The sequence below is a fragment of the Ostrea edulis genome, chromosome 6 (assembly GCF_947568905.1).
Source record: "Ostrea edulis chromosome 6, xbOstEdul1.1, whole genome shotgun sequence".
Taxonomy (NCBI): domain Eukaryota; kingdom Metazoa; phylum Mollusca; class Bivalvia; order Ostreida; family Ostreidae; genus Ostrea; species Ostrea edulis.
Genome location: NC_079169.1, coordinates 81,482,820 through 81,507,142, shown reverse-complemented (window position 1 = coordinate 81,507,142; position 24,323 = coordinate 81,482,820). Strand labels below are relative to the sequence as shown.

The following is a 24,323-nucleotide window of genomic DNA, read 5'->3' as shown; positions in this document are numbered from 1 at the left end:
GTTATCGCATTATCGCGCCATCTTACCATCGTCATCGCGCTATCGCACCATCGCGTCATCGTCATCGCACTATCGCGCCATCGTCATCGCATTATCGCGCCATTGCACCATCGACCCAAACCTCGATAGTGCGATGGTGCGATAGTGAACTACGTGGCCCTATCCGGATTCCATGTTAATAGATAATACATCGTCGACATATCTAAATGTCGATATGAAGGCGACAGCAAGATATAGTTTCTTCTCACGTAGAAGTTTTTGAATAAATTCTGCTTCATAGAAATATAAAAACGGGTCAGCTAACAATGGAGCACAATTCGTGCCCATGGGATTCGAATATACTGTTGGAAGACCTGATCACGAAGATATTGTCAATGAGGAAGTCCAGCATATTTTTTTAATTTCAACTTCAGATTACTTGTGTGTGGAATCAGAGTGGCGTTTAACAAAGTAATTTTTTGGATGAGTGATCACTAGATAGGAATATTTGCGTTTTCCATTTTTGTTGAATGTGTCAAAAAGTCTAGTCTTGAATTTATCGTGAGGAATGGTAGTGTAAAGTATGGAATCCGGATAGGGCCACGTAGTTCACTATCGCACCATCGAGGTTTGGGTCGATGGTGCGATGACGCGATAATGCGATGACGATGGCGCGATGACGATGACGCGATGGTGCGATAGCGCGATGACGATCGTACGATGGCGCGATAATGCGATAACGATACTGCGATGACGCGATGGTACGATGGCGATGATGCGATAACGCGATGCTGCAGGGGCGATGACACGATGACGATGTAGCGATGCTTTATAGCGGCATCGCATCATCGCCATCGCGTCATCGCACCATCATTATCGCGCCATCGTCATCGCGCTATCGCACCATCGCGTCATCGTCATCGCGTCATCGTCATCGCATTATCGCGTCATCGCACCATCGAACCAAACTGCGATGGTGCGATAGTGAACTACGTGGCCCTGTCCGGATTCCATAGTAAAGAGTTGAAAAGGCATACGTTTTGATAGTGTTGATTTGAGAAAAATTTTGTGATTTCAAGTTTACTAAAAGTTCTTTAGAATTTTTTAGAATCCACATTTCTGGCAAATGTAGTCGCATAGTACGTTTGAAGTTTTTCCTTCACAGCTGTTAATATTTCCGTGAGGAGCAAAGATAGGAGCTTGGTAGAACATTCACTGGATCCTGCATTGTATCGTTGTTTGTAAGGGTTTTATGTAGATTAGGAATCCAGTATAGGTACGGTAACTCATATTCATCCGATTCGTTGACTTGGGTATTAAATGTGTCTAAAACTCGAGCATGGGTTTGAAGAATTTCAGCTTTTGAAAGGGCAGTTGGAGTACAGGTACGATTACCAATAGTAGAAGTAATGCCAAGTTCGTTTCAAATACAGTTGTAATAATGAGCCTTACAAACAAAGACAATGTTGTTACTAGCTTTGTCAGCTGGAACCAAAACATATTCCTCATGTAACCTATCTAATTCTTTTATCACTTCTGGTTTACTAAACACAGAAGGATAGATGGTACGTGCTAATGTTTTCATATGTCGAATGCGGGATTTTAATATTCCTCTTATGCGTTTAACCCATTCTGACAATGTATCAAGTTCTTCTTTTTTATATTTAGCCCATCGCCTGACATAATTCTCAACAGAACTCATAATACAGATGAAGTTCTTTCGCCAATTGAAAGACCGATGTTCTCTGTATTTAGGACCTTTTAGATTAAGTGATTTGAGGTTCTCATTTTCAACTATATCAACATCACCAGTAATGACATGTCCGGCTGGACTATAATTGAAAGAAGGTGAAGAACAAGAACACGTAGGTGGATTAAGGATAAGATGGTCTATATCTAGCCACTGCAAAGTTGGTTTATAATTGAAAAGTTTGGATGCAATAGTAGAAGTATATTTGTAGGAAATACTGGGTGTAGACTTGAACTTGAAATAAGTTGGAATACAAGACTGAACTTTTTTATGACGAAGAATGTTGCTTATGATGACGGCATCTATTCCTTTGTAAATTTGAGCTTAAGGAACTGGCGGCACGATTTGGAAAGAATATCATCCATGAACCGTGGTGTTTTAAAGAGCCTGTGATTGGCAACATCCATAATCATAGAATTCAGTCTATATTCAGGTGTTGAAAAATCCAAGTATAGACTAGCTGTGGCTTCTTGAAATAGCGTTATGTAAAACTCTCAATGGAACAGAGTAGAGTTTTGTGCGAATATGTATATATGCATTTAGTTTTAAACTGTATCAACAAACTTAAAGAAGTCTTTCAAATGATAAAGACAATGATCATTATAATAAATTTGGCTCCACCCTGGAACCAACCCTTACCCCCAGGGATCATGAAATTTACAATGTTGGCAAAGGGCAACCTACTCCAATTAAATATCTATTTAGTATCAATTTAGCATCAATAGTTTTAAAGAAGATTCTATTTAAATGTCTTATACATACACACTATAGATACCAAGTTTGACCCCGCCCTGGAGTCAGAACCTCTACCTGGGATCATGAAATTTACAAGTTGGTAGAGGTATTCCTGCTCTACATCACTATGCATATATTTTCCTTAGAGATATGCAGTTGTAGAGGATAAGATGTTTGAAAATTGGTCAATTTTTTGACAGTTTTTGCCCCGGCCATAAGGCCCCGGAGTGCAAATGCCATGAAATTTACAATTTATGTTCCCCGTGTGCCAAAGATGCTTCATACTGAATTTCAAAAGAATTGGAAAGGTAGTTATCAAGAAGTTAAACATATTCGATTGTTAACGCATTTGATCACTGACAATTTTGGCCCCACAAGGATACCAAAACCCCTACCCCTGGGATCATGAAATTTATGATTTTTGGTAAAGGACTACCTCCTCAAAGATTCATTTAGTTTCAATTTAGTATCACGATTTTCCCTGAAGTTTTGTTTATCAAAATCTGCTGTTTGATGTGTTTAAAAGATTTCACATAAAAATTAAGGTTATACATTATCACAGAAGCTCATTTTAGAGTGTATTATCTGTTTTGTAAACAAATTTAAGATTGCAGAATTTATTGTCTACGAAATTTTCTAAAGAAATGGATATCGATCTAAGTTTATTATATTTTTCACATTTCAAGCATTCTTTGGGTAAAATGTGTCATCTAAAAGTTAAAATTTGTGACTATGTAAAATTAAGATGCTTTATATTACAAAATCAATATTTCACTGGTGTGTTTGTATAAATAAAAAGACTCGAGTCTTTGTTCACATAACACAGATTTATGGCTAAAATATTGCTTTTATTCTTGCATTCAGAGGGTCAAAATTTGGCTGTCAACATTACATGAGTAATAATCTTAATGTTTAACATCAAAAATGAAAAAAAAATATCAAAAAATCGTGAACCAGTCCCTCTAAGATGTTTTTAAAATGTTTTACACATAAATGATATATACCAAGTATGTCCACGCCCTGGAGTAAGAACCTCTTCCCCGGGATTCTGGAAATTTACACTTTCAGTACATCACTCTGTATTTAGATTTTCTTACACACGTGCGATTGTACAGAAGAACATTTTTGAAAATTGGTCAATTTTTGGCAATTTTGCCACACCACTAAGGCCCCAGGGACGCAAGATTCGCGAAATTTACAACCAACTCCAACAACCCTTAATAAAGGAAGTGATATACTGTAGTTCTTATCTCAATAAAGGAAGTAATATACTGTAGTTCTTATCTTAATAAAGGAAGAGATATACTGTAGTTTTTATCTTAATAAAGGAAGTGATATAAAAACTGGTTTACACTGAGAGTATCTGGGGCTGCCAAAAACTCGATACTTTTGTTTTTTTAAAATAGCATATTTTCCACTTAACAACATGTTTTTATTTTAATTGAGATCGTTCGACCATAGAGAATTGTGATTTTATTAAATTCAGTAAAACACCATTCACTGTCTAGAAGTTCTAGTTCGTGCCTGAAAGTACAGGCATATACAGATATCTAAAGAAAGATAACTCGGGGTGATGGAAGGGGCTTATCAACACCGCTTCCTGGTCTTGATATGTGGCGGAAATAGCCCCATCTTTGGCATTTTGTAGAACTTGGCAATTTTTATTGGTTCTATTATGTACTGTCAAAGCATTGTCGTCATGTTTATTGAATTATGCTTTTTTGTGAGATTTGTGAATTTGTTTAACAGATCTCTTTGTATATACATGTATATTATCATAGGCAGGATTGTCATCATATTTATGTATTGCTTTTTATTTGTCGAATTTGTTAATCTGTATCCTTTTGTATATATATGTTATAATACTCTTGTCATTTATTTCCTCAATAAATGACCATTCTAATTCCTGACAAAGGTGTTACGATTCATTTTTATGATGGAGCGATATTTGTGCCAAACGGAGCATCACCCTATCAGCTATACATAAATCGAGTTACAGTTTACTGTAAAACACCATTTAAAACACTATTCACTGTCTACAAGTTCTAGTAAAGGCATATGCAGATACCTAAAGAAAGATAAATCGATGTTAGAATTTTGATTGTTATATCTTTTCAATTGTTTGTCAGAACTTCCAAAAAAAAAAATCAAATATATTAGATGTTATGCATTTTGCAAGAAATGTTTTAAATTTCACCGAAAGCAAAGCAAAAGTAATTTTTAAAGATGTTTTTCAATGAAAGGTATTATGTAGACTATAAGTTCCCTGACTTAGGGTTCTGGTGTCTCAACCCGGTATCGCTTTTCCTAATTCCCTATCTCCAGCACTTCACAATTTTCCCTATCTCCAGCACTTCACAATTTTCCCTATCTCCAGCACTTCACAATTTTCCCTATTTCCAGCACTTCACAATTTTCCCTATCTCCAGCACTTCACAATTTTCCCTATCTTCAGCACTTCACAATTACATTCAAAAACAAACACGAGGAATTATTGTCATTTCTCTTGATAATATGGTAAGAGAGCGCGCCCACACACACACACACACACACACACACACACACACGTTTAAAAAGACCTGAATTCCGCGGTTACTACTTTGGGCATATTTTGCATGTGATAGCAATGACTTATAGTTTACAAATCACAACGACTTGGCCAAATCAATATATGTTTCATGCAGACATTCTAATCTATTTTGAAGAACAAGGAAATTTGTTTAATCCAACTAGTAGTGATATTTTTGTTGGCAAATAAAAAACAAATGTGGACGGTTAAAAAAATCTACGTTATGTTCATGTGTATCAACGCTTGCATTTCAGAAGGTAAGGTTTTGTGCTAATCAATAATTTTTAAATAAATTGATTCAAAATTTGAAATTCTAAATTTTCAAGGTAATGAATGGTGTAAATATGGTTGTGGTGAATTCGTGGCACGATACATTTTGAGCGCTTTTAAAGTGACGCAAAATAAACCTACGAGTAATTGCAAATTGTTTCCAATGAAATAACAAAAGCCTACAAAATACTACTACTAAGAGTGCAAACGACACCCGTCTTTATCTTTAATGATCTACATGTTTTAATGGAGCTTCAAAGGTTGGTGTGTAAGTTCAAGAGGGGGTACTTTAGGTCTTTTGTTTAAATTACTTTGCCCTCTTCCCCTCCCTACGATATCAGAATACTGTTCAAATATACGCAGTACGTCCCGTTCAAAACGTCCAATAAGTTAGACTCACCAGGCACATTAACTCAGGTAGGATTACATATATACCCAAGTCGCTAAGATATGACAATACAAAAATAACCAAACAGGTTGTAATTTATCAACAGAGAGAACATGAAAGGGTCTGTTTTAAGATTATTGTTATTCCGATTCCGACGTATGACACAACACATATGATATTCCACTTTTAAAATCTTGATTGTCTCAAATTTCAAGAAAACACATCGTAACAAAATGATTTCTTCATTAGAAACCAGGAGGTTATGGAGTCTGCATGATGTAAAAATGTGATGGATTAAATGGTCTGTTCTTTTTAGGGTCATCTCGGGATTACTTTCAAATCATCACAAATGCTGTAGATTGGAACAGTGCAAATAAGCAGTGCAGCAATAAAAATGGGACGTTGGTCAGGATTATAGATTTAGGGAGGGCCAGCAATTTAGACAAATTAAAGCTTGCAGCACCGTTTTGGTCGTCAGTCACTGGATTCTTTACTCCTTGGATCGCGTACAGAGGTATATCAAGTTAATTTTCTTGCAGATGTATACTTAATTTAGATTATACCGTTTTGTTTTCATTCATTTCAAAACAAGACAAACACTACCATGAATGTGTGTATATCTATTAAATGTTAATACGAAATCCATGTGTATTCAAAGATGTATTATCTAGAAGTTACTGGTAATTTGTAACAACAAATAGTTATGAGGATGATAATCATAGAACAGACAGATTCATTGATGCAGGCTGTAGATTGTCCCTGCCAACGTCCCAGCTCACTGTTCCCATAACCCACCGGATCTTATGGACGCTACAGTTACGAACGCTGCATTAGCTGGTCCCACTACTGGCGGTTGTGTGCAAGTGCCTGCTTGTGGAGAAGCTCTTCTTGGTCCATTCAGTGATATCATCTGTCCATTTCTTCCTCGCCTTCTCTTCCCCTGAACTGTTCGTTGTAATATGGTCTTGGAGAACCCATCTGATCTTGCCACATGCCCATAGCATCTGATTTTTCTCTTCTTAATTGTGGCCAGTAGGTCCTCATACTGTCTTACTTGTTGGGTGATGGTTTGTAGGACTTCCTCGTTGGTCATCTGGTCCGTGTATGAGATGCCACGGAGTCTTCTGAGGCATCACATCTCCACTGCTTGGATCTTCCTTTGCAGATCTGCATTCAGTGTCCAGGATTCACATTGCAGGATAATGGAGGTCAATAATGCATGCATAGGAGTTACGAGATTGATCATTGTTCTTTATCTTCACCTTTCATGCAGTAGCTTGACCTTGGACCTGAGAGGGATGAGTTTCGTCTTTCCAGATGTTCTTGAGCTTCACAATTGCTGCTACTGTTTGTGCAGCTCTTGCGAGGATTTCGGACTTTGAGCCATATTTTTAAGGTACTTGAATTGGTCAACAGTCTGAATTTCGCTTCCACTGGCTGTGATGTTGGTAGTGATTGGCTGGGCGCTGCTTGTCATGAGCTTTCTCGTATCGGCTCTGACCTTCATGTCGTATCTGGAGAATGTTCATAAGGCTGGCCAGTTCCTGTTCATTTCCTGCAAGTCCATCGATGTTGTCGGCGAACCTGAGGTTGGTGCTTGTCCGTTCTCCAATGCTAACTCTGCCAGTGTGGTCCCAGTATTTACGGTTTATAGTACGTACCATGTATACCACTTGTACTATGTCATTATACCACTTGTATCATGCCATTATACATGTACCCCTTGCACTATATGATTATACCACTTGTACCATATACATGTATATAATTACTTATTGTTATACTACTTGTATCATAACATAATTATTCGTATACCACGTGTTCCATACCGTATTATTATAATACTTGCACTCTACCATATCGTTGTAAAATACTACTTTTACGATATCATCATATTACTGGTACCATACCATATCATTATATCACTTGTACCATATTATTATACCACTTGTACCTCATCATTATACCACTTCCATCATATCATGAAACTACTTGTATTCACCAGGATGTTTTCCACAAGCTCCTCAAAGTACATCTAACATACGTTTGAGTCTGAACACTGTTGGGCAATGTTTCTCTCACTGTAAAGCACACTTGGGGAGGAACTGTACATATTTCGCTTTACAGGTGAGTGTGTTCTTCTACAATTTAGTTCCACAAATGTATAACCATTCAAACACAATACGTTTATCAAGTGTCAGTTAAGCTGTATGATTATTGCGTTAAAATATAATTGGAAAAACTATGTTTGTGTCATATCTAGGGAGATCAATGTTTCTGTTTGTGCAATTATCCTAAACTGCCTCTTGCCGATAGCAACAAGTGCAACATAACATGTAATAACTCCACGGAGGATGGATACTGCGGAGGAAAACAACACATGACTTTGTATGAAGGTGTGTTAACTGATTACGGATCTTTGTAAAAGTAGACACTCGATAAACAATGGTTTGAAGTAACGTGATGTATTACATGTATATTGTTCTCAGTACGAGATGAACATCGGTACAGAGGGGATGGGTTTTGTTTGGCATACAGCTGTACATCACACGAGCGGGTTTATCTCGGGGAAGACTGTGATGAACAACACGAAGGATTTTGTGGTCAGTTAACCTAATTCTATGCTGGTAGTCAAATTGGTTAATTTTTTAAAAATAATAATACACCACTTACAATAACTCAAAAGTTCGTTTCACAGTGAACAGATCATTAAAGTTAGAAGTCCAATCACGGAAGACCTGGAATGGATATGCAGCTGCCTGCAAGAAGCTAAATTATTTCTTACCCGTCTATATAGAGTCAACTTCCGGCACTCGAGCATGCCAAGGGTTTGTTTGGAATGGAGTCAGAAGTTACAAATATGATAACCTTAATGGAAGTGAGTTCCATTTATTACAATTATCCTTATACATGCCCACTATGATAAATCACGGATACTCTAACTGAAAGTGGATCCTTTAAGAGTGGGTATCTCTTATTAACTTCAGCAAGAATTGTCAGTTTGTTTACTTATACCCTGTTGACTTTCAATTTCGCCACGATTCGTACAATTTAGTAGGTTGTCTGGCATTATTTTTGACCACTTTCCGAGAGTATTCCTATCATAAATCGGACGAAAAAAAACAAAACTTACAATGTCCTCAAAATACACTGAATATGGACTTCATACGATCATTTGTATTTCTTCTTTTCTCTAGCCAAACATTGTTACAAAATTACGTTGGAATCAGAAGCACTGGTGTATAAGAAGGCTAAATGTCTTTCCAAATTTCGCTTTGTCTGCAGAACTTTCCTCCCACTTCATAGTAAGTTGGAACTCTTTATACTGACATGTGTGCTTGTTAATCAAGTCAATTATAGCATAGTTTAATAAGGAAATTACATTAAGCGTCTATATTGGAAAAACTCACAGAAAGAAAAACACTATTGATTGTTTTCAAAATTTCTGTTTACATTTTAAAGGTCCTGACACGACGCTCACACCAAATACAGAACAATCCGAAAACCAGACTAATAAAGGTATATGTATATATATTTTATATCTAACATGTTTGAAAGTATGTTTCCCTGCTATACTATAGGCACTAAGCTCTCTCTCTCTCTCTCTCTCTCTCTCTCTCTCTCTCTCTCTCTCTCCAGTATACATTTTAAAAAATACTTTTAATATTTTAGTTGTAATGTTTATATTTCCATGGTTTTCGTTCATGCCTCTGTAGCTGTAATGTTGATATTTGAATTTTTCGACAATGTAAGTTTACTTTGACATTTGTCTGAGAATGTACCCAGTTTATAAGTACCAAACTTTAAAGGGAAAGGCAATCCAAAATTCTTTACATGATAAATGATAGGATTAATTATATGAAAGAAATTGTCATACTATTCTGTTGATATGTAGCCTATATAAGCTTCAGTATTAATTTTAAAACGTAAAATTTGACATTCCTGCCATCTATAAAGGCTGCCATGGTGTAGAACTCTTTTGTATTCAAGATCACAAAAATCAGTAATTTTAATGTCACACCGTCTGTTCCAGTTTTGATGAGATTCTAAGATCATCAAAGGTGTACATGTGGTATATTTTATGAATAATAGGTTGATGTATTTCTGTCAAGCTGTTAATTGCACTAATGCGAAGGGTAGATGTGAACAAAGTATTTTTCGAAATTCTTGACCCAACCAAGTCATCTGAAAAGAAAAGACTATGTAAACTGTGGATCCGTCATTTGCGTAATGACAACTTTTGTATGAAGAAACATGTACCGTCTGCCTGGTTTGCGACTCGACTGAACGTCTTCTTTTCTCATTTTCTTCTTGCGAAAGATCGGGCTCAAATCTATACGACTCCAAATTTAACTTCTTTCGTGACTTGTCATGTTTACAGTGCTGCTGATAAATAAACCGGAACCGACGATGTGACGTCATAAATTAAACTTCAATGGCCACTCTCTTAGCGGCGGGTAATTTGAAATAGATGATAGATTAATATTGATTTAATTGTTAAGCAAGGATTGTTGTTGTTAAAGACTGTCATCTACTTTATCAGTAAGTAATACTTTATTCATGAAAGCAACAATGTGGTAAGGGTTGCCTTTCCCTTTAAGGAATATTTGCTAGAAGTACTGTTTTCTTATCATAATTTGAACATTATCATTTTCAAAATGTTATAAGGATATTGTGATATCCTTTCATCTTACTTTTAAAACCAATTGTTCGAAACTTTTTGTTTAGAAAAAAGAATTATATATGTGCCTAATCCCCCTCATAACTTTCAATACATTGAAACAAAGTTTAATTAATTGATATGACGTCATAATTATTCGCCTTTTACGAAGTTACTCTTTATTTGTGGATAGAAATATGGTATGGAAAGATGGTTTTATAAAGAACCTTCTGAGGTTTTGTTTATTCATTTTTACGCCCTTTCGAGAATCGAGACGTCACCAGCTGTAGGCGAAGTGCTTTAAATTTAGATCATTCTACAAGTCTATTGTATGGCGCTCGGGGCCGTAGCAATGGGAACTCTTTACCTTGGTTTATAACGTATCATCTGAAAGACCCAAGACTCTACCTTCCGAATGCCGAACGTTTTGTGAAGGAGCGCTCTTTATCTATTTTTATATCTTTGAATTGACTCGGCCAAGGCTCCAACCTACACCTTCGCGATCACCAAGCTAAGCCTTTAAACTCTGAGTGACCACATCCGGTTTGGAATTAATAAACAAGCACACAATATAACATCGGTCAAAAACTACTAAAGCGATGAAAATATACTACTCAAAATTTGATAAGGATCATAAATATTTTTCTGTTTAAAAAATTAATAACTGCATAACTGGCAATATTGTGTCCAAGTGAAATCGAAAACGTCTTCAACAAACTTGCACGCGCATTTCATGCCATGGGAAATGCGTTTCTCATCACAGTTTATGCTTTTGCTACCATTGCACGATTTTTTCTCAGGCATCGGTGTCTGATTCTTTCTAAAATTTCAAACTCACTTGAGTGTTTTCAGTACGTTTATCAACACAATGCCCCCTCAACGTGTAAGGCGTCGCCTGACGACAGAACAACTGGGCAGATGTATTGGAATGCTTGACGCTGGATATTCACAACGTGACGTTGCAAATGCACTAAACGTCAGCGAGAGCGTTTTAAACAGGGCCTGGAACCGACAGCAAACTTTTGTAACAGCAGCACACCGACATGGGGGTGGTCGTCAGAGGTCGACAACCCAACGCCAATACCATTTTGTGGCTCTTGAGGCACGACGCCATCCCTTCTGGACAGCAACCAGCCTACGTAACGACCTCCTGACCGCCTCGGGGGTGAATGTGTCCACTCAGACGATACGGAATTGGCTTCACAATGCAGGTCTCAACTCGAGAAGGGCATGTGTTCGAGTCCCTCTGACTGTTCGACACCGGCGGGAGCGATTGGACTGGGCTGAAGATCATGTCACTTGGACACAGAACGATTGGGTTCAAGTTTTGTTCACCGATGAGTCTAGGTATTGTTTGGACTTTACAGACAGGAGGCACCGAGTGTGGCGACGACAACGTGAACATTTCCATGATGCCAACATCAGTGAACATGACTGTTATGGTGGTGGTTCCATCATGGTCTGGGATGGAATCAGCAGGGATGGAAGAACAGGGCCGGGATTCATAAAAGTTTTTAGCAAATACTTAAGTGTTAAAAAATACTTAAATCTGAGAATTTATACTTAAATTCTTAAATTACCACTTAAGTGTATGTGAAATACTTAAGTGTAATTCATAAACATATTTAGCACATAAGTATTGACTTTAAGTTAAGTGTCCTAGGAAGGTGGCTTAAATAGATAAGAAATACTTAAGATTTTTTTATCTGAAAGAGAAAATGGCGGTGAACAGGAGAAATTTTAAAGAGAGGAAAGATTGTTTAAGAGAATATTCAAATGCAGAATTGATCAAACGTTTCAGATTAGATATGAATGGAATCCAATTCGTTGAAAACATTATTGGTAATGAAATTCGAGCGGGATCTTTAAGAAATCATGCTTTAACATCAACCCAGAAATTATTATTGACACTTAGATACTTAGCAACGGGCAAAATGCAACTATGTAATGGGGATGACATGGGCGTTTCGCAGCCTACAGTTTCGAGGGCAATATCAGTGACACTGCAAAGCCTATCTTCGGACAGAATGGTGCAGCAATTTATCAGGTTTCCCGTGCAAGCTGACCAAATTCGTCGAAATCAAGAGCACTTTTTCCAAGTCGCAGGATTTCCTGGGATTGTTGGTGCTATTGATGGGACACATGTGCAGATTATTGCCCCAAGTGTTGATGAAAATGAATTTATAAACAGGCATCATTACCACAGCATAAATGTACAAGTTGTTTTTGATGCCAGTTACAAAATTCTTGATATTGTGGCAAAGTGGCCTGGTTCAACCCATGATTCGAGGATTTTGAGGGAGAGTGGACTTCATGTTTTGTTTGAAAAAACTACATCCCAGTGCACACCCATCTCCTTGGCGACAGTGGCTATCCATCTCGCAGATGGTTACTCACTCCCTTCTTGAGACCCCTACCGGGTGCCCAGACCAACTACAATAGGTACGACTACATACCATATAAGTTGATATGAAATATAAAACAAGCATGTAATTCTAACGTGTGAATTTTACTATTATAGGGGAGTCAGGTATTTGAATGATAGCCAGTTGGGATTAACCCTGAACTACTATATATATATATATATATATATATATATATATATATATATATATATAAAGTAAAATTAAATTATATAAAGTAAAAACTCATTTAACTATTATACAGGGCACATAAAAGAACACGCAGCATTGTTGAAAGGGGCATTGGTCAGCTGAAACGCCGTTTCCATGTATTACATGGTGAAGTACGCCTCTCTCCACAAAAGACCTGTCAAGTAATCATAGCTTGTGCCGTGCTCCACAATATATGTAAAGATAGACAAATTCCAATTCCTGATGAAGACCCAGATGAAAACCCTAATGATGCTGAGGATGATGATACGAATCACCATGATGGGGGAGCAGTCCGTGGCAACAACAATGGGACGTTGTACAGACAACTGTTTGCTGTGACTCACTTTTGAGACATAATTGTTGCACGGAAATTTTCATTCATTGATATCTTATTAAAATATAACAATAATATATTTGTGTTTAAGTACTTTTTTTTCTTAAAACCAAAAACAACTTCTTAATTTGAACATGTACTAAAATACAGTATAAAAAACAGTGAATATTTACAGAATATTTCAAAGTCACCAGGATTCACAGGCAAACAGTCATTACTATAGGACATTTGCCTATTGGCAGAGTCCCAAACTATGAAACAAAAATATGAACAAAAATATCAAATGCAGTTTTAAACATGATCTGCAATTATGTGAATTATATACATATTATGCATTTAATGCATATAATGAGATTTATGTATTTAATACAGATCATCATCACCTATTCCTCCTTCAATTTTTTCAATTTCATCTCATAATATTCAATTTCGAGATGAAGTTTCCTAATTGTCATTTCCTCTATTTCACTTTGTCTGTTGCGGTTGTCTGTCTGGGCTTTGGCGCATCTTGTACATGTATTTCCTGCTGGCACAGAGGAAGAGGCTGAAGGAACATGTAGAGGAGCTGGCAATGACAATCTTGGTGAGAGGGGTATGATAGGAGGCGATGTCGTGCTGAACACAGGTTCACTCTGAACAATCTGAACATTACTATAATAAAATAAAAGAAATAATGAGTCAATAAAGCATAACAAACTTGGCATTATTTTTTGATAATTTGGAAGTGATATATTTATAACTCATTACATGAATAATTCTGTGGGATCACAAGTACTGTATATACACATGAACAGACTGTTGCAGAGAGTCAAGTTTTGCTGTTTTTTGGGGTTTTTTTTAATTTAAAAAAAAATAATTTAACACCATAAAACAAGATGTGTTTGTGAAATGATTATGTATTTGTAGAAGGAAAATAGGTCTATATGTAGGTCTTGCAAATTTTATGTTTTTTAAGAGAGTAAAAATGTACAATATATACTCAGATGGATAAAACCCCGATGTACAGGTATGAAACGCTCATTTGAACCTGTTAGTGGATTTAATTTAAAAATAATACATATGAAATAGAAATGTGATACCAGTATTGGCATTGATTAACACAATACACTCAATATTAATAAATTCCATGTGATTTAGCAACTTGATACATTTAAAGTAGGTTATATTTACAGTCTTGTTATTCCATTATGACTGTAAATTAATACTGAAATTACCAAATGTTCCCATCATTGGTCAGCAATTGAAGCAAGGAAGAGTTAATCCCTCCCTGTACTCCATCAATGATGGCATTTTCTTCCCCAATCACCATCTGCACTGTCTCGGCTATGGCACTCAGGGGTTTGGGTGGAGGTCCTCCGCCTGTTTAATTAATTTTATAGAAACATAATATCTTTACTGTAGTAGCTGGCCATAATTTTATTATAAAGTAATTTCACTGTGTATATGCGGTATTTTTTTTTTTATATATTCCAAAACAGCTATTGTGAGCCCACTTTCACCCCAATATCAATGTTATATATTTAAAATTATTTCTGTATACTTACTAAATAATACACATATAATTTTCATCTTTTTCAAAAGACAAGATTAATGACATGCGAATTTTATAAAATGGTTTATTATTGAATTTATTTGCACTATATATTCAAACTAAAGTTGATTAAAACTTGATATAAAATAAAAATCTCAATATCCAGTGACTATTTTTTTAATTTTTCTTTGATTCTAAATTGAGCATAAAAATTGGTAATAAAAAATAACACAACCAAACATTAAATGAAGTCAAATCTCAGTAAAACCTATCTTCGCCTGTAAGAAATTAAAGATCCACCTCTTTATTTATGGGTGCTTTCTCGGACGTCATCGTTTGCCAATGCTAAATATAGATTTTTAAAAAATCAATACACTGTTTCAAGTAAGGGGAAGTATCACGGAGGCAGTGTGACAATTCCATTTTGCCCTAAACACAATTAAAAACAAAAACAAACATACGTTGTCTTCCTAGATACAGTACGTTTGGAAAACTCTGAAGTGAAATTAATAGCTATACCGGCATGCGATCCGCCCAACAGACGACATATGATTGGGCCCCTAATATTCATGGAAAGGATTTTCGGGCTAAGATACGATAAAAAATTTAGGATCAGGGGATAAAAATAGTGTCGGTCGGGAAACCGTACGCAGACACATTTCTTTTTTTGGGGTGGGGGGGGGGGGGGTACAACAAATATAGTAACATCACCCTTAATCTGTTAATTTCTCACCCGTTCTGCAGAAATTCTTCATTCAACCTAAAGATATATGAGCAAAATTGCAAAAGGGATTGTTTGATTTCGACAAATGTTACCTGTTCCATTTGTTGTTTTCCTATAGCTGGAAATCTCTGCTTTGGAGGTGGACAAAAGATTCTGCCACTTCTTTTCCACTTCCTCCACTGTCCTCTGTGTATTAACGGCGGAGGCATTCAGTCGCTCTGCACTGTCAACTCTTCCCAAGCTTCCTTCTTCATTCTTGAAGTTAAGCTGGGACTTAACTTTGACCTCAGGATGTTCTTCTTCTCATTTACCATAGTCACCAGCATCAGACATTCGTCCTGCGTCCAGTTTGCCTTTCTCTTCTTTCCTCTCTTTTCGTCTGTTATTTGATCCGCCATTTTGCTTCTATCTTCTGTACCGAAATCTATTTTTAAACACGGTTTCCCCCCTTTCAGCACTTAAGATATATTTAAGTGTCGCGTGTCTTACTTAGTTAAGTATAGCACTTAGTGTGTTTATGAATTATACTTAAGTAGTTTTACTTAACTAAGTACTCACTTAGTACTTAAGTAGACTTTTAAGTGTAAAACTTAAATATTTTTATGAATCCCGGCCCAGATCTCCATGTCCTGGAGAGAGGAACAATGATGGGGGTGCGGTAGCGGGATGAGATCCTCGATGTTTACGTCAGACCCTACGCTGGTGCTGTTGGCCCTGAGTTCATCCTGATGGATGATAACGCCCGTCCTCATCGCGCCAGGTTGGTGGAGCAGTACCTTCAGCAGGAGACAATTGTCCGTATGGACTGGCCAGCGCGCTCGCCGGACTTGAACCCGATTGAGCATGTATGGAACATGCTGCAGGTTGACCTTTCACGCCGTAGAGCACAGCCCACAACTTTGGTAGAGCTCGGAAACGCCCTCGTGGAAGAGTGGAACAACCTTCCCATTGGAAACATTCGGGTGCTTATTGACAGCATGGCTCGACGTTGTCAAGCCGTCATTGATGCAAGGGGAGGCCATACCCGGTATTGACACTTCATCGACTAAGTGTAATGATGGACTATCCCCCAAAACTGTGTAATTCTTTCTCTGGTTTGCTGTTAACTTTTTGTAATGAAATGCCTTTTGGTGTTGTTATCAGATTTCAAGCATTCCGTATTGATAAAAGTTCATGCCGTTCATGAATTTTCATTCATAACCTGAGTAAACACGTTTCTGAGTCAAATTTATGTCTTGTGTTATGTTAGTGGTAAATTAAACACATATAACCTAGTGATCCTTATCAAATTTTGAGTAGTATATTATGATAAATATGGTTTTGTCACAGAAGAATGGAAGTTTGGAAAAGATGTATTTCAAATCTCAAAGACATCACTCACTTTATAAGTGGGGATAAATTGTTTAGCAGTGGTGATAAATTGGGCCCTTACTATAGCTTTGTATATCACCTTTTTGTCAGCCGCCGGTTTAGTAGTGGGGATAAATTGGGCCCTTACTATATCTCTGTATATCACTTTTTCAGCCGTCGGTTTAGTAGCTGGGTCCGTCACCGGGGCACTTATCCTTCTAACTGCTATATTTCTCACATTCTGGTTTATAAGGAAAAAGCGGTAAGTAGTGACGATTTCGTTTTATGGAATCATAGTCTTCGAGCAGTATGAGATATTATTTTTCATGTTCCTTTACGAAATAGTGTTTATTGCAATTACCCTAGTTACGAATGGGGAGATAATTCGTCGTGTTATAGAGGAGAATGGAACATCATGGTTGTTTCTGTTCCATTTCGCATTAATACAAGTTAAATCTAGATACCATGTTGAACGTGTTTACTATACTATATCTACTGTCATTCGAAAAACTGTAACACTTAGTAATTTAAGTCATTTCGTCGTTTTTGTGGCACGAACATTCTTATACCTAGAAACTTAATGTGAAGTTGTGAACTGCTAATATATTTTCCCTGACCATTATTTACCTTTTGAAAATGAGTAGTATGACTGGATTTATCTGTTGCAGAAAAGCAATGAACCATATACCTCCAACTGTCCAAAATGCACTGTACGAGCTCTCCGAGACAGGTCATACAGTGGGTGGACAAAATGACGCCATTAATATAAATGGAGTCGTGAAAAACACTTACTCCACACAGTGCACTTCTCAAGACGCAAACCATACCTATATAAACAGATCAGAGGGGGAGTATGACCGATTGCACATATACACTAATGAAGAATGGCACTATGACAGTTTTACAGGTTGACCGGGATGGCTTCCAGGATTAACAATCAAAAACAAGATTTCAAGCGTTTCACTTTATATTGCAGACATTGTACATAGTCATTATCCACTGCTGGCTCAGGTATTCGTTACTAGTAATGCATGTCCACATTTGGCCCTGTTTACGTTGAACACCAAGTACCAGGAGTCATTACACCGAACATGTACATACACAATAAATACACATTAAGTTACACACACATTAATACAAGTTATTACTCACATCTAGGGGAACTTATGTAATTACACGTGGCTGCGCTGCATTACTTAAACTTGTATAAAATGCTTACTTCACAAACTACACATTCAGTTCACTAGAAACTAAACTGCATTAACTTTAACTTACACACTTTAGAATCAGTATGAATTACATTCACATTATGATACTAAATATACGAGAGCCATACGAATACGTTCTACTCACTTCTATTTCCTAGATAAATACACACTATACAAACGAAATAAGTTATCAAAGAACATTAAACACTTTGAAACAACAGTTATCCTAGGACCGTAAAATTAGCAAAGAGAAAATGTAAAAGTAAAATGCTTCATTCATCTCAGAAGTCGTGTCTGTTACGAATTTCTAACTTAAACTAAGGAGTTTGACAGAAAGAGAATTTGCAGGAACTCGTGCTACTGTATTGCGTGGAACACGGTACGAAGATAGTGAAATCCTAAACTCAGGTGAATAAATACAGGTATCGAGGGGTTCTCTGAAGGGTGTTTGACTAGAGGGGTCCTCTACAGGATAACTGAAAACACACTGTACAAACATGTAACACCGTTAATGTGACAGACAGATCAGACACTACGTACTCCATCACCACGAGAGACGAACACACCGACAAAGCGTATGGATCCCACTATGACAGCATGGCATCTCTAGAGGAAAATACATACGACTCAAAGCCCAATGAACATAGCAAAGTGTATGGATCCCACTATGACAGCATGGCATATTTAGAGGAAAATACATACGACTCAAAGCCCAATGAACATAGCAAAGTGTATGGATCCCACTATGACAGCATGGCATATTTAGAGGAAAATACATACGACTCAAAGCCCAATGAACATAGCAAAGTGTATGGATCCCACTATGACAGCATGGCATCTTTAGAGGAAAACCCATCTTAATATTTACTTCTCACAAAGGTTTAGAGACGGGTTACTATTTGTTTCTGCAATGCACACAATGACCTTGAAACCTAGATACACTATATTAATTGCCAACTTCTGAAAATTAAAGACAATGAAACCCAACAATCTGCAATTCACACCATCGTATTTTTTTAAAAAAAAAACCAAACCCCTTCCAAGTATTTTGTTTGTTTGCTGACAAAGCTAATAACAGCGTTGTCTTTGTTTGTAAGGCGCATTATTAAAACTGTATTTTAAACGAACTTGGCATTAATTCCACTTTTGGTAATCATACTTATACTCCAACTGCCCTTTCAAAAGATGAAATTCTTCAAAACCGTGCTTCAGTTTTAGACACATTTAATATCCCAGGCAATGGGTCGAATGAATATGAGTTACCGTACCTATACTGGATTCCTAAACTACATAAAACTCTTACAAACAAAGATACATTGCTGGATCCAGTAAGTGTTCTAACAAGCCCCTATCTTTGCTCCTCACGAAAATATTAACAGCTGTGAAGGAGAAACTTCAAACTTACTATGCGATTACATATACTAGAAGTGGTGTTAATCAAATGTGGATTCTAAAAAATTCTAAAGAACTTTTAAGAAACTTGAAATCGCAGAATTTTTCCCAAATCAATAACATTAAAACCTATGACTTTTCAACACTATACACGACGATTCCTCACGATAAATTAAAGACTAGACTTTCTGACATCATAGACAGTTGCTTCTTCAACAAAAACGGAAATATTCATCTATAGTGCACAGTGGGGTTAAGGTGTCCCGAGTAAAATAACAAGTAATAACAGCATATTCATATAAAAGTAAAATTCTTTTAAGCGTCGCAGATTTTTTAGTAAAAATCGTTTGTCAATACATAAACAAACATCGTATCACGTGGGGAAATCCTTTGCTTAACTATTACGTCGACATACAAGTGACGTAGAACTATTTTTATCCGCTAGACTTTTAGTTGTTTATCACCTCGGTACAGGTGAAAGATGCACTCAAATCATTTGCAGTTTTGGCTTGATATGTCGACATTGAAATGGTAAATTTAAAGAGTGATACGGATCGGTACAATATCCTCTCAAATATAGCAATTTCCATAATCTCAGCTCAAATGTTGGGCATTTCCCACATTCACATCCAAATCGTATCTAAACGAGGCAAAATATCATACCGTATCAAAATCCTAAATCTGCAACTAGTTACCTTTCTGAATATACCTTGATCGAAATAAAATATCGTCGTCTTTCACCTGTATCGAGTCGATATGTACATGCGTTGGTTTTCTTTATTCCAAATGATTATACACATCGGGGGCGATATCAAGGTCACAAAGTGATGTAAAGATTACTTTACAGTCTTTCGTGCACATACTATATATATAGAATATGAGACATATATTATCAAAGAAAACTGGGGGGGGGGGGGGGGGGGGGGGGGGGGGAATCATCTGACAAACAGATTTAAACACATACAGCTTGTACACTAGATAACGGCAATAAATAGCGAGAAAATATTATGACATTTTCCCCGCGATACAACTATAAACCTGTACGTCGTGACGTACTTTTATATTGTGACGTCATATAGTATGAAGTGCACCGAGGTACATTTTATGATGTTTGTTTTAACTTTACTCGGGACACATTAACCCTGCTGCGTGATCAGTCATTTAAAAACTTACTTTATTAAACACCACTCTGATTCCACGCACAAGTACTCTGAAGTTGAAATAAAAATATGCTAGAATTCCTCATTGACAATATCTTCGTGGTCTTTGGTGATCAGGTCTTCCAACAGTCTGTTGGAATTCCCATGGGCACGAATTGTGCTCCTTTGTTAGCTGACCTGTTTCTATATTCATATGAAGCAGAAATTATTCAAAAACTTCTACGCGAGAAGAAAAAATCTCTCGCTGTGGCCTTCAATTCGACTTTTAGATATATCGATGACGTTTTGCCTATTAACAATAATAGTTTTCATTCATATATCGATTTGATATATCCATGTGAGCTGGAAATAAATGACACCGCAGAGTTGTCCACTTCTGCTTCATACTTGGATATTTTATTGAAAGTAGGCATTAGGTCAAATGCTGTCTGACGTGTTTCATACCGATTGTTAAGCCGTTCTTGGCACACTGATTTTGACTGCGGATAACTCCGTTTACCTGATCAGGATATGGGGCTCACGGCGGGTGTGACCGGTCAACAGGAGATGCTTACTCCTCCTAGGCACCTGATCCCACCTCTGGTGTGTCCAGGGGTCCCTGTTTGCCCAACTATCTATTTTGTATTGCTTATAGGAGTTATGGGATTGATCACTGTTCGTTATCTTCACCTTGAATTATCCCTTGTTTTCCCGTTTATAAATGATTTATTAATCTACATGTAGCATATTGAATGCATTTTTAAAAACTTCGTTTTCATGGAGATTCTACATACTAAAAGAATTAATAAGTGAAGCAGTCCACTGGGGAAAAATTGAAAGGTTTCATTCACTAAAGATCTACTATAACCAATCAATAAACATTTGAACACTTCCAGGGTAAAAGAAAGACAACTCTAATGTAATTTGTTTCTTCATGCTGCACTATATCACTGCAACTCTGTTTTAGCTGAGTAATGATCAATTAAATCAACACTAATGTTGAGATTAAAAATATGATTGATTGAAAATGACGAAAATTATGCAAAATATATATTAATAAACCATAATAGGAGATCAGACTAACAGTTAATCACATAATGCAATATAGTGTTTCAATAAGCTGGTCCCTTAAAATTACAGATGCACAAAAATAGAAACCACAAAGTACAAAGCAAATTCGCTTCAAATGATTCCACCCTCCGAAAACGGGATCTCAGAATAGGATTTTCAACTAAATATCTTCCTTCCCCCCCATGGATGACAGAATCTGAGAGTAGGAGTACCCCTTACATAGACTTACCCAAGAAACGGAATCTTAAAGACGTAAAAGTACATGTGCACTGTAGGTTTGGCTGTAGTGTAGGATTTCCTCCGAAAGTTGTTAAACAATAATATGTATCAGCAATGCAATTTAATCATATGCATGTTTGAAAATTTTATCGACACTACAGCTTTTGTGCAAAAGAAATTGCTGCATTTGTTTAAAGCCAAAAACTGTTAAAAATCATGTTCAAACTGGATGTCTCCACACATTCCTAATGTAGACTATAAGAGACATTCAGTGGCGGATCCAGCTGAATGGACTAAATGATCGTTTTAATATCGCACCTCCCCGATGTGACCGTGCATTATCATGGGTGCAAAGTAGAACAAGATTGCTATGCACAGCCATGTCCCCCACTGCCGCAAAAGAGTTAAAGCACAAAAGTATCATAACTCCTGTAACATTTGTAGAATCACAATGGTGATGGCATATGGTCAACTATATACGGCGACAAACAATCCTACAAAATGTTAACGAAATCCGTTGAGCGGTTTCTGCGGAGTTGCGTCCACAAAATGTCCCTATAGTGTAGCATATACAAATTCAAAAGAGCCCCATAACTCCTGTAAAATTTGTCGATCGAATCGAAATGACTAACAATCCTACAAACTTTGAACAAAATCCCTTGAGGAGTTTCGGAGAAACATATTATCATGCTTTTCAAAGTAAACACTTGTTGTAAGGTACTATTTTTAATACGCTCGTCTTTAGACGGATGTATTGTGGTACAGTGATGTCTGCATGTACATATACAATATACGTCCGTCCGTTCTGAATAACTGACAATTCATGCTATTTTTCTAAGTTCAAGGTTATAACTTAGTAAAAAAGAATTCAAATTTGATCTGTAGCTTGTTATGGCAAAGCAATGTACCAAATATGAAATAATTATATGCAAGAACAGAGAAAAAAGTGTGGAAAATTGGACTGACGGACAGACAGACGGAGTAAAAACCTTCAACTTCATCGATAGGAGACTAATAAATGTAAATGTATATGAAGCACTCATTTTCAACTATTTACATACCCGTTATTTCTTCTTGCTAACACAAATATCGATACGAGTGAAATTTATAATACTTCCTGTTTTGTCAAGGTCGAGATTAGATTAAATACGACCCGAATTGTCATATCACTTATCGATCGAGATTTGTAAATTCAATCAAAACAATGCCACGGTATCCTTGCAATTTACTTAGTGACATCAGCATTTTGTCATTGATAGAAAAACGATCTAAACACGACAGTAAAGCTCATTTTGGTGAAATTGTTTTTTTACCCAAATCATCTTATTCCTTTCTAATGATTCAAGACGATATATAAATGATGTATTTCGACTTTGAAAGGTGGTACCCTGGGTAATAGTATCGTAAATGAATCCGATATAGTTTGGCGTAAACCGTATTTATCTGCGATGAACAATAACATATTGCAGGCATACAATAATTGCAAGGGTTCTGAAACAAGTAAAGACTATATCCATTAACTTGTTCAAATTGTTCCATTTATATTGTATAGCTATATTTCTCACGTTATGACATGTAAACAACAACGTTGCCTCAACTTCAACACAAATTATATAGGTGTGTAATGTGAAACACTTTACTCAGGACCGCGGTCAAATTTAGTTAGCTTTGACAATGATCATTTGGTTCACTAATTACGAAATCCCTAACTTGTGATATGATCAACATTAAAGTTAAGAGGAGCTATAGATCCAAATTAAATAAAAGGATGACTCTTAGTTCGGAGGTTAAAGGTCAAAGCTACAAATATTTCATATTCATTGAAGTTCTAGCAATAAGGATTAACAAATTAGATATTTGCATGTTTTAAAATTCAAACAATTCTGCTTTGAAAACACATTTTATCGCAAACATAGAATAAGTTTCTGTTAGATACGCATGTCTATGGTCCACGTATTGCAATCCGTTCTTAATGGACAGCCTCTTGTCCTATAATATACATAGCAATGTTTGCTATCTTCCTCTGTAGATGTGTTAAAAAATGATAAGATGTTGAAAAATTAAGAAGTTGTGACGTCCAGCAAGTAGTAAAACCTGGTTACCACTGAGAGTATCTGGGGCTGCCAAAAACTAGATACTTCGTTCTTTTAAAATAGCATATTTTCCACTAAACAACATGTTTTTATTTTAATTGAGATCGTTCGAAAATAGAGAATGTGATTTCATCAAATTCAGTAAAACGCCTTTCACTGTCTAGAAGTTCTAGTTTGTGCCTGAAAGTTCAGGTATATACAGCTACATGTATCTAAAGAAAGATAACTCGGGGTGATGGAAGGGGCTTATCAACACCGCTTCCCGGTATTGATATATGGCGGAAATAGCCCTATCT

At 36.6% G+C, this 24,323-nt stretch overlaps 2 protein-coding genes and 1 long non-coding RNA gene across 5 annotated transcripts in view; 2 read left to right on the top strand and 1 right to left on the bottom strand.

The window, feature by feature from the left end:
- The first annotated feature begins 5,065 nt into the window (after positions 1-5,065).
- The window catches only part of LOC125672550 (uncharacterized), a 28,646-nt gene continuing 9,388 nt past the window's right edge, over positions 5,066-24,323 (top strand). For 2 of the 3 annotated variants that reach the window (XM_056140951.1, XM_056140950.1), the window contains exons 1-8: positions 5,092-5,290; positions 6,008-6,205; positions 7,697-7,818; positions 7,955-8,087; positions 8,181-8,294; positions 8,390-8,569; positions 8,889-8,996; positions 9,154-9,210. In XM_056140951.1, coding sequence (XP_055996926.1) covers positions 5,230-5,290; positions 6,008-6,205; positions 7,697-7,818; positions 7,955-8,087; positions 8,181-8,294; positions 8,390-8,569; positions 8,889-8,996; positions 9,154-9,210 — 973 coding nt within the window. In that variant the 5' untranslated portion in view covers positions 5,092-5,229. Of the gene's footprint in view, positions 5,291-6,007; positions 6,206-7,696; positions 7,819-7,954; positions 8,088-8,180; positions 8,295-8,389; positions 8,570-8,888; positions 8,997-9,153; positions 9,211-24,323 lie in introns of all 3 variants that reach the window. The other variant, XM_056140949.1, reaches the window with a different exon arrangement.
- LOC125648289 (putative nuclease HARBI1) lies at positions 12,070-12,759 on the top strand. Its single transcript, XM_048875266.2, has one exon. It carries the CDS (start codon positions 12,070-12,072, stop codon positions 12,757-12,759), a length of 690 nt encoding a protein of 229 aa, XP_048731223.2.
- LOC125648290 (uncharacterized) lies at positions 13,065-15,975 on the bottom strand. The gene is made up of 3 exons (XR_008796082.1): positions 15,648-15,975; positions 14,515-14,659; positions 13,065-13,951 (listed from the first exon to the last, which is right to left on the bottom strand). It is a non-coding gene; the product is annotated as an uncharacterized LOC125648290 (long non-coding RNA).

What these genes read in the sequence shown, in the direction of transcription:
- LOC125648289 (XM_048875266.2), top strand. Translation starts at nt 12,070, where the DNA reads ATGGCGGTGAACAGGAGAAATTTTAAAGAGAGGAAAGATTGTTTAAGA.